The sequence below is a fragment of the Adelges cooleyi genome, unplaced genomic scaffold, assembly GCF_023614345.1.
Source record: "Adelges cooleyi isolate 19-005CV unplaced genomic scaffold, UGA_ACOO_1.1 ACOO_flye_CR_arks_rails_tigmint_CR_PRNA_247, whole genome shotgun sequence".
NCBI classification, from domain to species: domain Eukaryota; kingdom Metazoa; phylum Arthropoda; class Insecta; order Hemiptera; family Adelgidae; genus Adelges; species Adelges cooleyi.
In genome coordinates, this window is record NW_026095912.1 from 12,324,617 (window position 1) to 12,341,085 (window position 16,469).

The following is a 16,469-nucleotide window of genomic DNA, read 5'->3' on the forward strand; positions in this document are numbered from 1 at the left end:
AATCTCTGAACGTTATTTTTATTTATGCTTCATTGTTGCATCGAGCTAATGGATTTAATTAATTTTTAAATCCTTTACAATTATAAAAATATTATTTATAAACACACTAATAAACTAGTCGAAGATGACAGTAAAAAAAAAATGTAATTTCTAGATTTTAACTATCATTTTAAAAGTATATTGTAGTTAAACAAATATTATTTTACCGTTTGTAATCATTTTTTATTTTTAGTAATTATGAATGGTAACATAGTAAATTTGTATAAGAATGGCTGTGTAAATCTTGATTATGTGAAGAATTAAGATGATGAATAGAAAGTCTGTAAAAGTTGCACGTTATTATACTTTTACTTACTAAATGAATAAAATAATTTCATGAATGTATGCAAAAAATGAGGAATATTTGTAGTCAAGACGTATAGATAACCTGTACAATTTAAATATACATTATAATAGTATTTCTACATTTTTCTGATCATCCAGTATTTGAAACACGCTAATGGTTCAATGTGTGCAATAACAACACAAGCAACATTTTATTAAATATATATTTAATTCATCGTTTAAACTCGACCAAGTTAATTGGATAAAATAATATCAAAATCGACCATTGAATTAAAATAACTGTTTTATTAAAAATAAATTTGTAACTACATTACAATTCATTTTGCGAAGATATTTCATTTTTTATATTTTATGAATGTTTGTCAGTATTAAACAACATTTTATTTAATAAAATCTATTTTATGATTATATTTTGTTGTTTTTTTTTTAAATTATAACATTTGTTTACAAAGTAGATATTAATCTACCGGTACAGACAAAGCCAAGAGGTTGACATCTTTAATCAACTTTTAGTTAGGTCCACCAAAACATGTGTATACAAGGGCAGGCGTTCAACCGATTTTATTTGATACTTTAGGCTATTAAGACCGTCCGTTTTGAACCACTTTTGTCCGCTGAGTAGTAATTCGAATCTAAAAAACAAAATTACAAAAGGTCAAAGTTTCCATAATAGCCCATGATTATAGCTGATTAAATGTAGTACATGTAGTAATGTAATACACCCCTCCCCTCAATCCTGCCAGTTAAATCTTAAGTATTGTTATGTAAATATTTAGAAAATAATGCTTATGATTTCAGTACTAACACTTTCAGTGATTTATTTTTAACCCTCAATAATGATATTCTATAAAACTAATCGGGACAAAAGCAACAAGTAGTGTACATCATATTAGGTTTATAAATTTATTTCGGAAACACTTTAGACTAGTGTGTTGTTTAACAAATAACACTATATCCAAATTTTTATCCTTTTTAATTTTTTTCACATCACTGTCAACTTTTCAAACTTTAATATAAACGCATACAATTAATACAAATTTTAAATTAAGAAAGATTTTCTGAAAATGTTGACTGGTCAATTTTTCGATAATTCTTACTTTTTAATCTACTCAAGTTTAATAACTTTAGAATTAATTATCCTAAACTGTTTGACGACCAGTTAAAATTTCCAGAAAATAATTATTTATTCAAACAATTAACTAAATACATATATTATTACCGTTTTAGTTTCAAAAGTGACTAGTGCTACGGAAACTACTAAAAATGGTAAATATTTGGTAATTTTATAATTATGTGCAATAATGTAGTTATCATATACAAATGTTTTCAAAAAAGAAAAACTATAAGATTTTTTCTCAGGAAAAAAGAATGTCTTATCCTTAATGAATCACCCTGTATAATATATGAGGCGCTCAGAAGCCAAACTGATTAACTCCATAAAATGACATTTTTCAGGACAGGCAGTTAAAGTCATTTGAAACAATGTATGTAAGTACAATTGCCAAAAACTCAACTATGGAGTTATTTATCCACTGAAAATTATACACTTTTTTCATTTCAACCATGCTGTTATTCGCAATATTTCGAGGGGAAAAAATGGAGTTAATTATATCATAAACCATTGCCAATGTAAACCAAACTTACCTGTGTGGGTTAATTGCTTGTTGGACGTGATTAAGCATACGGTAACGGGCTATGTTTGAGGGATATCTAGTTATGTGGAGATCGTGGAATTTAACCCGAGACGCCAGGTCATCGTCTTCGCCGCCCCATCCCCAAAACCTGTTGCTGAAGCCGTTCACCAACTGGAAATGATGTCGACTTATGCCAATCACACCTCCAAATATGTTATCGTGAGGCAATCTGAAAACGCAAACCCAAACAGTATAACATGACTTACGTTAATAATTTATTACAAAATTATCTGATCTCAATTTTTCACAATGTATTTTTGTTTTTACCCCTTTCCAACTTGGTTATTTTGAGAATGCTGTACCAGACATTTTGACTGGCCGATAACCTGTTTCGGATAACTGTTTTTGAAGTTATTGAAGATTCAAGTTTAGGGCAGGAGGAAAGGTAGAGTGTAGTTTTAATTTTATCCGCGCGGACTTCCCCTTCCATCATAACTTTTAAACACTTATGACTTTAAAAATAGTTGTCCATAACTGGTTATTAACCAGTCAACGTTTTTAGTGCCTACATTATTCTCAATTTAAAAAGTCAATGAAATATTGTATGCTTTACCATTTGAGTTTCTAAAGGTGCTATAAAAAAAAACTTAGTCGGGAGGGGGATAAAGCCAAACAAATTGTGAACAATTGAGATCACATTGTATAAAAACAATATGGAAAAAAAAAAGTAATTTCCTATTAAACCCTATGAGATATTAAATTGTTCACTACATTCAATTCATTATTTCAGTAGGTCAATTAGATTACAAAATATAGTCTGTCAATCCAGAAAAACTGGAAAACTTTTGCCTATTGTTTCCCTAACTATATTGGTTTACACGCTAATAAAGATAAAACGCAAATTATTCATATTTGAAGGTCGTTATAATTAGGTGGATTTAGGCATAATGTGTATGTAATATTAATTATTATATTATGCTGAGTATTTTATACTATTACAATAAATGTACTCGACCCTAGTAATTTAACAAAGCTCAATTTTATCTACATTTATCTAAAATTTCGACTCAACAAACGTGACCTTTCAGTTAGGTTTTCTGATTTACAGACAATTTTTTATAATGTATATAATTATATATTATAAATAGATTACTTGTAGTCTAATTTGTCAACGGCAACGGACATATGTCGAGGCTGTTGGGGGCAACTGTAAATGTTGTTTTCATTCTCTGGTATTAAATCGACATCATGAAAAAAGAAACAGTCGAATTCACTCAGTTTCAACGCTTCTACAAATCCTACGTTCATCAGCATGCCTCGGTTAAACAATTTACCATCTGCAATATATTATTTTTTTTTTTTTCATAAAATTTCAGTATAGGTTCTTTTGTAAGTTTTATGTATAAAGCTTACGATATTAAGCAAGTATTAATACGGTATAATATTATTACTGTTTTCCAAATGATAAAATCTGACTTTAAAACAAAAATATTACTCTAAACAGGTAAGGAATTATTGTCAATTTGGTCTAAACACAACAACTGTTTACAAAGGTTACTAATAGCTAATTTCTAATATTAGCATTACAATGTTAAAATCGAAAAGCATATCTCAGCATTGAATTGTACTACCAAATAAACGTTATTTCGAAATGATGTAACTAGAACTCTAGACTATTCTTTTCAATAAGCATGCTGTTATTATCGTCAGACGGCAACAGTTAAATATCTTTTAATATATTAGAAAGGGTTAGAGGTTAGAGTTGGTTTGTTTTGAAGAAATCGACACTGCGGAGTTGATATTTTTTTTATTAAAAATAATTTATTGTCTTTTCCAAATCAGATACGCACATTTTGGTGTACTTAGTTTATATAAAAATTTGTTTGAAAAGTTTTGCTCTTATTTCATAGCGACATCAATAAATATCAAATAAAATAAAATAAAATATTATAATATACTGGCTTGGGGTAAGCCAATAATATGTATTTTTTTAAACTTACTTATTTTGTTATAAAAAAAACAATAATTAATAACTAATAAGGGGTTCGAGAGTATCTGGGGTATGAGCAAAACTTTAAAAAAAAAAATATTTATTTTTAGACCAACTTTATATGGAACTTTTTGAAACCCACATGTACAAAATAACATCTTATTTTTACACATAATTATTTCCACTATTTTGATATTATGATTACCGTGGTACTTTTTTACTAAAGTCTGTTCGTACTTGGAATTTTCACCCATATATATTAATAATGCATTTACTTACCAAATTGTTCAACAACAAATATGGTGTAATCTAATTGCTGTTTTGTTAAAAATAGATGAATATTCAACAAAAATGTGCACAAGTTTTGCAAGCGGTCTCTGTAAGGTACAATTATAGCAATTTTGTACCGGGATATGCAATCTATTGGTGTGTTATGGCCACCATGTCTAATTACCAACCACGATAAATTTTTTCCGACCCCTTCAAGAGTTTCAATTGTTGGTATGATCAACGGTGCTGTTTCGCCTAAAACATATATCATATCTTCATTAAGAGCTACATAATGCATTAAAAATACATATTTTATTCTCGGGGCTGAAACAGCTTCAGGTGATTAAGTGGCTAAATTGTTTACCTCCCAATGTTCATCCGTATATTGTTATATACGTTACATTTGTATATATTCTATACTTCTAAATAGCTGATTGGCATTAATAATTATATTGGATAAATTATGTTTTAATAAATAAATAATAATGATAAAATCCATTTTTTTTTTTTGGATGCACTGCTACAAACTTGAACACTAAACTAGATAATAGTTTCCCTAATTTTCACGCACACATTTTATATTATGCTGTCGTCGATAAACCCATCCATTAGACATAAAACATCCATTTTTTAGTGAATTATTATAATAATAATGCATACTATCCCACCGTGTATTTTTACAGCTGTTATAGTTCTAAGTATATACTTACTCAGTCCGGGCGGAACTTCTGGGCACAACTCGAGGGGTTTAGGAATCACATTGAAATAATCAATATCCTGGAAAATACGGTGAACATTTAGTTGAGGACCATCATGCAAACATCGCACTAAGTATTATAGTTGTTATGTTATTATAATAATATGATACTTTTTGACATTTTATTTGTATACGTCGAATAGGCCCCGAAAGTAAGACTACCAACATTATATTTGACTATCTTTTTTTACGGAAAAATAGCTATAATTATATTTACGATAATAGTGTAATGGTTAAACTACGTTAGGTTAGCTAAATAATCTACTTATGAATTATTAGTAAATGTATAAATGAAAACCAATTTTGTTTTCAGTATAGGAAATGATTTATTATTTAGTTTTATTTTACTACATAAAAGTAAAAAAGAAGAACGAGAAAAAATAATAAACAAAGTGATTCGTGAAAGATAAGACACTCATTTCTCGAAACGTGTTTATACTTTGAACATAATATTTTTCCTATATTTTTTTCAAATGGTGCTAATGAAGTTGATATCAATGTGTCTTATGGCTGGCCCACTGCTTGTCGATAAAAATTACTTGGTTCTAGTAACAGCTATCTGTATTATCGTATGACGTAATTGTTCGAGATTAACATGACCTGATGAACCATCATCTTGTTTTTCTATTGTCATCACTAGGAAGTTATCCTGTGTAATTTCAAATTTCTGTTTTATACTTGAAATAAGCGCCTGTGTTTACCCAATGCGTTTGAAGACGATTATGGCTAAAATAACCGTTTCATTATTATCATGATTAATATACACACATGGGTCTGAGTCAGTTTGCTTAAGATTATATTTTTCTAGCAAATGTCTAAACATAAAACTCCAATTTCGTGGGGATTATTTGAATCCGCACATAGACTTCCGTAGTCTACATATTTTACCCGAGTCGTCATTAAAACCCAATGATTGATCCGTGTAAATTTCGTTTACATGGATCGTTTAACTGGTACTATATTGGTGTACACTGGTATTGTATTCTCTCCTGTAATAAGACCGTTTAACTATATATACCCTCATTTGAAATTTCCAAAGTGCCTTCAAACAGCCTTCAATATTACCGAGCTTGGTAACCTTTGTTATTGATTCTTCCGTGATCAATAATCAACGTACTTAAACAGTACCCTTAAACAACTAATTAAGTGCTACTAGACTAATGACCTACTAGTTTATAAACGACTTTATTTATCTTTGATTAATATATATCTAATACACACTTTGTCAGGTCCTGTTTAATCACTTGCATTCACTTACTTGATAATCATCAAATAGGCTGTACCTCAAATTCTCGACCCTCGATGTCTGGTTTACCTTTGACTGTGTTTTTGGGCCAATAACCTGTTGTAATATTATACACTATTATATAGTATAAGAGGTAGTACGAGTGGAAGTTTAGTATTTGAATAATAAACACAACACAAATAAATAAGTGATTAACATACTACTATTGCAAAACATATATAGTAATTACAATAATAGATTTGATTAGAACCTATGTAGGTAATTAAATATTTGTCGAGTGTGTTAGATGAAAACATGGAAAACGCGGTCATAAATCTTTCAGGAAACCTACAGGACGACCAGTGTGTCTCTTTAGGGTAACGTCCTTAAGAATTTATTACACAGGTGTTCCTGACCTTGGATGTGATTTCGGAGACGTTCAAGAGTACTGTTGGTGTGACTGGAATGTATTCCCTGGTAAACGTGACGACGGGCAAACTTCGGTTCTGATTGGTGTAAGTGAGTTTTATATATAACGCCAGCACAAAGATAATAGCCACTACGATCAGTAATTTGCCACGTGACATCGGCGTTGTCAACATATCACAATTTTCCGGATGTGAAAACAACGAGTACCCTCGTTCCGGTTACGGTCACTCAACAGCTTTCAATTGCTAGAAAACAAAAAAAAATAACAACGCAGTTATACGAGGATGACGTTAACTGGATTGTATATAAGATCTAGGAGCATAAGTTTGTCTTTAATAGATGTAATCGTGGACGTTAAAATACGTGACATTGACTATTCAGCGCTGAACAACATAGTTACAAAGTTATAAGATGAATAGTGTAATTCTCAATTTGGCCACAAAATGAGAGTGGCCCTTTTTAACTTAAAGCTGCACGGACGGCATACGGCGTCCTATGAGAATTCACACACTGTGATTTTTCGGTTAGAAAAGAGCAATATAAGAACTAAGGAAGTACTATAGAAATATTTATTTGGTATGCTCCCATTCGACAAAAGTCTCAAATTTAAATTACACCCATTTACCTTCCCCCCGCCGGATATTGAGTGGACCACTTTAAGAGAATCACTTTATTTAGATACACACAATTGTGTTTTTAAAAAACTACCCTGTATATACATTTTATACTATAGTACAGACCTAAATTTTATCAACCAAAAACTATTTCAACAAATATTTACAGTCACAATGAGCAACATATCACAATGAGCTCTCTATCGTTCTCAAAATACTAATTCTGTACTGATTAATTTATATTTTATTGATTTAAAAACTTTTTAGAGGACCTAGACACACTAGTGAATTATTTTATTTAATGAACTATGTAAGATGCAAGTGTACTTTTATATGACTTCAAGCGTTACATAGGTATTTTAAGTTTTGTTGAAAATGTTTATTTTAATTGGAATTACCCACAATTTCAAATTTTTCTTTTTTTTCAATAATCTACTTTAAAAAATGTATGTAATTTACCAAAATAATCCTCTTACAACTGTATGAATACTAATAACTTACCAAGTTTATAATTAAAAATACCAGTTTAAAGTTACCTATGTTGAATAGTTTGCTAGTGACCATACATAGATTTCTAATAACTTACTTTAAGTTATTTGGCAATTTTTATAATTTGTTTGATTGATTTAAGGGGTGGTATTTAATTTGGTTTAATATGGTTTGATAATATTTAATAATCTTTTCTCTATGTACGAATACGGAATAGCAAACGGCCATTAACTTATTATGTTTAAATTACATTTTTGTAATGATAACAACATTTTTTTTTCGAACTTTAGTTTGTATTAATTTTTTAACATCATACTAATATTCATACAGTGTCTTAGAAATTTCTTGGGCCACCTGGTTTTATATGATATACTAAAATTATGAAAAAATTACTTATGTAAAACCTTTTTGGTTTTTATCATACAATAATATTTTATATTATTGTATTTTGTTCCTTTTCGATTAAAAAATTTAATGAGGTTACATGAAACTCAAACAGCAACTTATATATATTATTTTAAGTATGCATATTAAGATATTTTTTAAAAGACTTCAGTAGAAGTAAAAAACCTAAATACATATATGCTATAGAGAATTATTTTTGTGGTTAATGGTTAATTTAAATATTTAATTATTTTATAATATATAACCGCAAGTGTTGCCTAAGTTTTTTCTACATTAAAGAAAATAACTTATTTAATTATAATTACGTATTACTTTAGTCTTTGTAATATTGTAATTTACCTTTAAATAAAATAACACATGAGGGTTGTCTTCATCTGTGATTCCAATGCAATCCTACCTGCTCCAGATGATTCAAGGCGGTGCTCTGGTCTCGTTTACTACACTTACTAATTGAGAGGATACATTTTTCAAATTATATATACCTTCTACACGAGCAGTGTGCAGAGTAACTAACGTTTCCCAGTACAATAAAATGAGTGGTTAAATGACCCACTCATTATATTTAACATCATTATTGTTTTGTAAACGAGTATTAATAAGAATTTTATATTTATATTTGTTCTACCCGAGTTTCACATCACTCGAACGGCAAGCACGCATTTATTTTGTAAACACAGATTAAAATAGTAGGTTCGATGGATCAATTAATGGCGGGTTCAGATTATCAGATGTTCTCATACTATTCCTCTCTCAAACTTACAAAACACAACATTTTTAATTTGCCTGTAAGTAATCGTCAATGTTATTCTCAGTGTGTTGTTAGCGATAACGTCGTTTTTTTTTTTTATAGTGATTCTCATGACAATATCTCGTTATAATAAAAATAAAAGATCAAAAGGGGTAAACGAGAGGAGTGATTGTGTGTAGCTCTGTTTGTCGATGTTGGTTTCCTGTTTTCTCTTAATTTTATCATTACACTAATGTTAATGTTATAAATTAATTGAACGTATCTTTAGTTGAACTGCCTGTTGACTGTCTCTTTGTTGAATTGATTTAATTGTACATCTTAATATTGGGAAAACCCATAGTAATTTAATTACAATCTTATTGTGTCGTCCTTAAACCAGATCTCGGCAACGGGAGTTCACAAATGATATCGTCGTCCAAGACATCCAGTAATATATAATTGATGTTTTTGGTCATTTCCTTCTTCTTCTACCTCCACGTATTCGACATTTTCCACTTTTTCTTCGTTAAAATTACCATAATTTTTTTTTATAAATGTATTTGTTTTTTGTTTTTTTTCTACAAACAATGTTAGTGCTATATAATATCTGAACGCTTGTGATTTTTTTAATGAACCGGCTAAATTTAAAGATTATTGTTTATTTCAACACAGATGGGTGTAGATACAAATGTTTAAAATTTCGGTTTTCTAGTTAACAATAACTATTATACTAAAAAATTTAAATAAGTTCTCTTAAATATGCTGTGTAAAGGACAGCGTTTGTTCTTTTTTGACTTTTTAGTAAAAAGTATCAAATTTTCACCAAAGTCGACCATTTCCGGTTCGGTTACAGTTGCGGTAGAAATGTTACATTATGCCAATCAAACAGTAGTCGAACCCTTTACCCGACCGTCGTCGGATACTTTGCAATTAAACGATGGGCGTTCGTTCATGTTCGGTCTCGATCTAAAGTTGGCTACTGCAGTTGCCCAAGAATTCATCATGAGAGTCATGATGATTCAAGTGGCATCGGGAAAAGTTTTGGCGACTACTGAAATGGACTTGGCCAAAACTTTTGGTGCAGTGTTGAACAGCTGCGATTCCAAACAGCTCAAATCACATGTAACGCAATTGCCATTTTAAAATCTTATTTTTGTTAGCCGTATTTATTATTTGAAAAGCTTCGCAAGTAAAGCGGTATTGTTCGACACAATCATGTTTTAATAAACATCTCTATACGACACGTTCGTTAAAGAAACGTTAATGTTTTTAGACTAAGGCCAGCATTGTTCTCAACGACGACCATGATGACCCCGTGGTCGATATGGACGTCTTCATGCGAATGTCTGTGTTTGAAATGTCCATTGCAAACGAATTCGACACGTCTGGTAACCCGGAAAAACAATATTTGACAACAGCTGATCCGTGTAAAAGGTGTCCAAACGTTAACAACCCACAACCCACTGCTGCGAGAGGCAACAATGAGACCAACGACGACGATTGGAAAATAGTGGGCGCTGACCTAAACGGTCAAACTATAGCGATCAAGTACAAGCAGAGTTATTACGAGCTGAAATCCACTGGGTTTAAAGAGAAATGTCAAGACCCTATGCCGAAATTCACGAAGAGCGAAGAGAAATTTAACTTGTTCATGTTGAATTCGATAAATGGCATGCACGAAATAGGACAGTTTAGGTCACCAATAATGACTAATCTGCCGCCAGCGCCGTCCTCGAATTTTGTCGCAAACAGTCAGAAGTCAAAAAAGACAATAATGCCAGCTAATTCTAACGTAACGTTTAATTTTAACGAGAAAAAATCAAAGAAAAAATAATTATAGTAAATTTATTTTTCCAAATCAAATATTCTACTTAGTAAACTTTTTCTATCTAAGTTTGAGGCATTTAGAAAATCCACTCGCACACACATCAGGTGATTTGGCATGGAATGACCCTACTGTGTTATTACTTGTTAAATGTTGAGTATAGATAGTGGGGGGGGGGGAAATGATTACTAGATTAAAGACCATAGAGCTGTAATATCTGTTATCGACAAATATTATGGGTTATCACCATAACAGTTGTTTTTAGCTTACTTGTGCCACGGTTAGGTAACCGTTTAGGTTACTCGAATAGGGGTATTAGTCCAAAGTAGCATTTATTTGCTGCTACTAATGTGGCTGTCAGCGTTTTCGTTGATGTTTACCCCTAAGTATTTGAAATTGGCCACCCTTTCAAAATTATAATTTTTCACTTCCCACTGTCTTGTGTTACGATTGTGTCTCGAGACCATCATGTATTTTGTTTTCCCCTCATTTACCATTAATCCAATGTTTTCCCCTTCTGCTATCAATTTGCTAGTAGTTCTCTTTAGATCTTCTTCACTCTCCGCCATTATTATAACATCATCTGCATATCCTGGCAGTACCAGTTGCTGGTCATTTCTCATTTTGATTCCCAATGCTCCATCCAAGGTCTCTCTCATAACTGATTCTAGCGCTATATTAAAAAGAGCTGGTGACAAGGCATCTCCCTGTCTTAAGCCTATCCCTACACCAAATTCTTCTGAGTCTTCCCCTTCGTACTTTACTTTGCATACTTGAATCATTCTTAATATATACAACAAAAAATAGACATTAACGGGCCGTGTATTTATAGTTAGTAAATTGTAAAGTTTATGCAATTTCCACAAAATAAGATTTAAAAAAATTGGACATAATATTACCACATGTGCTGCTGAAGTTTTTTTCTGGTATAATAAAATAAATGTTTTAAATTATAATAGCACGTCTAATACTTTGTTACTGGTTTGTTGACCAGTTTAACGGACAAATCTTTTGGGACGCTTTCGAGCTCCATCATTATAAGCGTATTGATTGCCGGCGGTGGCACTAAAAAAATGCTTGGCACGTATAGAGTGACTTGAGGTCCGTTTGCCGGCCAATATCGACCCAGATTTATGCCGTTCAGGAACGCTACGCCCTGTGGAAGTAAACGTAAGTAATGTTACCGCCATTCAAATTAAACGCTTTACTGCTTGGGCTCACTTTAGTCCAACCCGAAGGGTCCAAGAACGTATCAAGACACTTGGTGCTATTTGCCGGTAGAACGAATTCCGTTTTGAAGTAAGCCGGTAAATGGACGCTCTGTTTGGGTTTAATGGGTGGAATCCAAGAAGTCTCGTTCAGAGGATGTGGAATCATTTTCCACGGACCCAATGTCTTATTGTCTAATTTAATGGGGTCGAATATTCCCTGAAATACGTCAATAGTGAATTACTTACTAGATTTCTCGAACAGGTTAATCTTATTTCAGCACATTATTAGAAAATCAACTAAGTGAGTTTAGAGAATAGTTGAGATGGTCGAGAATCAGAAGAAAATATTGTCGAAGAAGAATAAGATTTTTGATATACCTTTTTATCATCGAGAAACCGGCCATAGTTTACTCGACCTAGATTTTCGACCAGAATACTTAACTTCTTAACTGTGCGACTGATGTTTAATGCCATTGTGTAGTTTCCCATAGCTCGGTACATTGTACCTTGTTGTTTCTAATAAAAAAAATAATCACATTTTTTATAGATTGTTTTTTTTTTTTTAGTCATTTTATTTTCCTTGCCTGATCTAAGTAAACTATTGCTCGGTCTCTGACAGTTTTTATGTTGAGCTTAACGACGCCGATGAAGCTTTTTTGTATGTCCGTTAGATTGGTCTCGTACATTACAAATCCTGTGTTTACACCTAGGTCTTCGAACGCCAACGGTACGTCGTTGGTGACGGGTTTGACGCGTTGTGTGATTTGCTCAAAGAAACTTGCCAAAGGCTTGAGTGTCACCTTACCGTAGTCGCCTTTAGGAGTGGGCACCGGTGAAATTTGGTGGGACACCTGGCGATTCTGCAGAACCGCCAAATGACTTATGAGTATCGTTAAGACAACAGTTAACCTACACAATCACTTACGGCTTCTTTAAGAGCCTGCTTGATCTTAAAATATTTTTCCGTCGGATCTCCGGCTTCGTTTAACGGCGCATCGTAGTCGTACGAGGTCAACTGAGGCTGAAAACCATGTTGTGGTGTATTACTTTTCATGTTGGCGCCCGATTTGAAACCGAAATTAGTTCCTCCGTGAAACATGTAAAAGTTGAAAGAAGCGTTTAGGGCCAGCATATTCTTCATGGTTTTCACAATGCTGTTGGACGGCACTCGAGGACTTCTCTCGCCCCAGTGAGACAACCATCCGGGATAAAATTCGGAATTCACCAGCGGGCCCCTCGGCTGCGTCTTTCTCATGTATTGAAAACACACACCGGCTAAAAGAGTTTCGGGATTAACGAATTATTGCGGCCAAATGGTTGTGGTTAATGGTATATTGTTATCATGATCAATGATCCACCTACCACTGCAGTTTGAACCGAAATCTACGGTCGCGTAGACCTCTGGAATGGCACCGCATTTGAAAAAAGCATAACCGCAACCGTCGGTCGTGTAGAGCAGAGCTTTGTGGCCGACATAGCTTTTGTACAAATCTCTTAACCAAATCATGTACGCTTTATCGCAAGCATGATAGCTACCGTACTCGTTTTCCACCTAGGTGGGCAGTGTAACATTTTTCATATCTAATTATGACACAAACTTACCGATTAACTTAGCCCTCTCACCTGAACCATTATGATTTTCCCGCCGTTTCCGTATAAGTAAGGTTGCATTTTTGGCATCAGCACGCTGAACCATCGGGTAACATATTTTTTAAAATCTAAAAACCTCAACCTATGTAAATGCACTATCGCAGCTTTAATCCTTAACTATGAAAAACACCACTGGCTTAAAAAAAACTCGTATATTACTGATGCCGATAGCATTAAATAAAACAAAAGGATCTAGCGTGATTTACTTAACGGCTAACACTCACTGGGTTCGTTGGTTCGTAGTCTTTTTTCGGGCACCACGTTCAACAACCAATATGGAAAACCGCCCTACAAAGAAATTAATAAAAACAAATTAAGCCTGTTGCGATTCGGCAGAAGATGAGTTTTTAGCGTTTAATATTATCATTCATCAACAATTGAACGGTGTTTAATTTTTCAAATACACTAAATTCTTGTACCGAAACGTAAAAATCATATTTTTTGAAAAATTTGTATTCAACCCCAAAAAGTAATTTCAACTTCTTTCGCCGTTTCGCCCAAACTCCACAGAAATGCAATTGGTTCACTTTAAAATGTTAATGTGAACTTACAAAATCTCTTTCGGCACAAATATATGGTCCCGGCCTTAGTAATATGTACATTCCTTCATCCTGAATTAGCTGGATAAAATATTCTAAATCAGCTATGTCCTCAAAGTTGTACTGCCCAGGGTATGGTTCGTGTAGACTCCATTCGACGTAGCTAGGAAAGACAAATCAACAGTTTACCGAAAACCTCATTAATGTATTTCAAGAGTATTTTAATTAAATAATTTGGAATTAGTATTTTTTTTTTAACTCATTTTAAATTAGTACTAACTGACTAACTTTAGACAGCTTAATTTGAAAAAGGAAGTAAAGCTTATATTTTTGTCAGTTATAACGTTTTATTTTTTAAAAAAATGTATTTTCCTCTGAGAAATTAAATTTAAAAATTAACTTTATATGATCACATTAGTAAATTAATTAGATACTTAAAACTTAAGTTTATGATTTAAACTGAAATATCTAACTCGTTTATAAGTTAAAAAATAATTTTGTTTTATAATTTTGAAACTACGCTAGAAGTTTATACATATAAGTCTATTACTCACGTTGATATAGCGTTTAAACCGGCAGCTTTCATTTTTTGTATCCTATCTTTCCAAAATGGTTTTGGAACTCGAAAATAGTGCAACGATCCCGAGACATATCGGAAAACTTTACCATCCATAAGAAACTCATTTTTCTTATAATCAACCGTGAATGTTGGCTTAGTTGACTGGAATTTAACAAAGACCCGATGATCTATAATGGTCACACTCAGTTTTTGTGTTTTATTAATTTAAAATGAGCATATTGAATGACGTAGATGTATATGATTAAAATAGCCGACCAAGTAAATACATAGAAAAAATACCTAGATAGAAAACTTATATGACTATCATACAACCCTAACAACCCTGAAAGCAAACGTGCATTCAGGGTGGTTATCAAACAATATTGCATAAAATAACATAAAATTTAAGTAATTATCTGGTCGCCTTACATTGCAGTTGATAAACGACGAGTTAATAAGATATAAACCGTGTTTCTTAGCTTTGCTGGCTATGCCTTCAATATCGCCAATCGGTACTAGGTTCTAATCCTGTAAATCAAGTATTCAAGCAAGACCAACGACGCAAGGCTTCATATAAACTTATTTTAAATAGATAATTAAGTGGTCATGTTAATGCTCCACGCTTACTACAGTGACTCAATATTCTTGTACCAATTAATTCTAGGCTTTAGAGACAATTTTATGAACTATTCAGCAGCACAGTAAAATGATTTATTTTTACTGATACTCTAAGCTTTCGGGCGTTTACGAATAAAATAAATAACTAATTATTTTCAGTAAAATCTATATTTGTTTGGACTATCACCGAAAGCATGTAAGTAAATGTAATAAAACTCTACTTAAAAAATATTTACCGATGACAAGTTATTAGTTGTATTAATAAATTTTAAAGATTGTGCTATAATGTGTACTTAACTAATATATCCTACACATTACATTGTGTTATGTTTTATCGACAATTATTTAAGTATCCATATACTTAACCATATATTAATTATGTTTTACAAGAACACCTTTGCCTCGTATTCCCAACAATCAAGCTGCTTAATAAATTATAGATTTGTAAAATACAATATGCGATTACGGTACTTGTAGAAAAATATATGTAAACAGATATGGAGTATACTACGTTTCATTGTTATTCAATACAATTATGCCATAAACACCATCTGAAATTTAATAAAATTATCGGTGTTGATTTCTGAACGGCCTATTCAAAACGGTTTTCTAGTAATAATAAATTGTAATAGGCACCCAAGGGTGTAAATCCAATATCACGTGCAATACATTAACATCTAGCCTAATCTCAATATAATATAGAAAAAAATTTAGCTACTTATGGTTATTAATGTTATATATGTATATAATAAAGAAATTCATATTTAAACCCTTAACCATAAAATAACAGACTAATTTTAACAAGGACATAAATCATTAAGTTTATTAACTGGCAATAGATTGAAGAAATGTAGTTTGATAAATCAGACGAAAATTAATCATAGTTTAATTATAGTAATAAATAGTTATAATAATAATATAATTAGTTTAATTTTTCTTAGACTATTTATTTTATTTCACTGTTTTCATAAACAAACGAGCTAGTTGGTAGGTAGTTACAAAGTGAAAAAATGTGCAAACCATTAAAATGGTTGTGTTTATGAAATAAATCTTCTTTTTTTTTATTAGCTTCTGAAATAATTTTCTTCAGCTCAATAGAAAATTGACTGTGTAAACATATTTAATTGTTTGAAAGTCGAATACAAAAAAAAAATTGCTTAATTGTATACAAAAAAACTATTT

The 16,469-nt window shown here is 31.8% G+C and overlaps 2 protein-coding genes across 2 annotated transcripts; both read right to left on the bottom strand.

Annotated features, from left to right (window-relative positions):
* Positions 1 to 847: 847 nt before the first annotated feature.
* On the bottom strand, positions 848 to 11,492 carry LOC126837187 (beta-1,4-N-acetylgalactosaminyltransferase bre-4-like). The gene is made up of 6 exons (XM_050571011.1): positions 11,205 to 11,492; positions 4,950 to 5,016; positions 4,249 to 4,494; positions 3,133 to 3,316; positions 1,990 to 2,208; positions 848 to 977 (listed from the first exon to the last, which is right to left on the bottom strand). The coding sequence occupies exons 1-6, from the start codon at positions 11,490 to 11,492 to the stop codon at positions 848 to 850; spliced, it is 1,134 nt and encodes a 377-aa protein (XP_050426968.1).
* A 182-nt stretch (positions 11,493 to 11,674) lies between these two features.
* Positions 11,675 to 14,825, bottom strand: LOC126837188 (beta-galactosidase-like). Its single transcript, XM_050571012.1, has 10 exons — positions 14,665 to 14,825; positions 14,123 to 14,273; positions 13,796 to 13,859; positions 13,545 to 13,639; positions 13,287 to 13,473; positions 12,847 to 13,196; positions 12,506 to 12,781; positions 12,300 to 12,437; positions 11,932 to 12,138; positions 11,675 to 11,866 (listed from the first exon to the last, which is right to left on the bottom strand). Exons 1-10 carry the CDS (start codon positions 14,781 to 14,783, stop codon positions 11,675 to 11,677), a joined length of 1,779 nt encoding a protein of 592 aa, XP_050426969.1. The 5' UTR covers positions 14,784 to 14,825.
* Between the last annotated feature and the right edge of the window lie 1,644 nt (positions 14,826 to 16,469).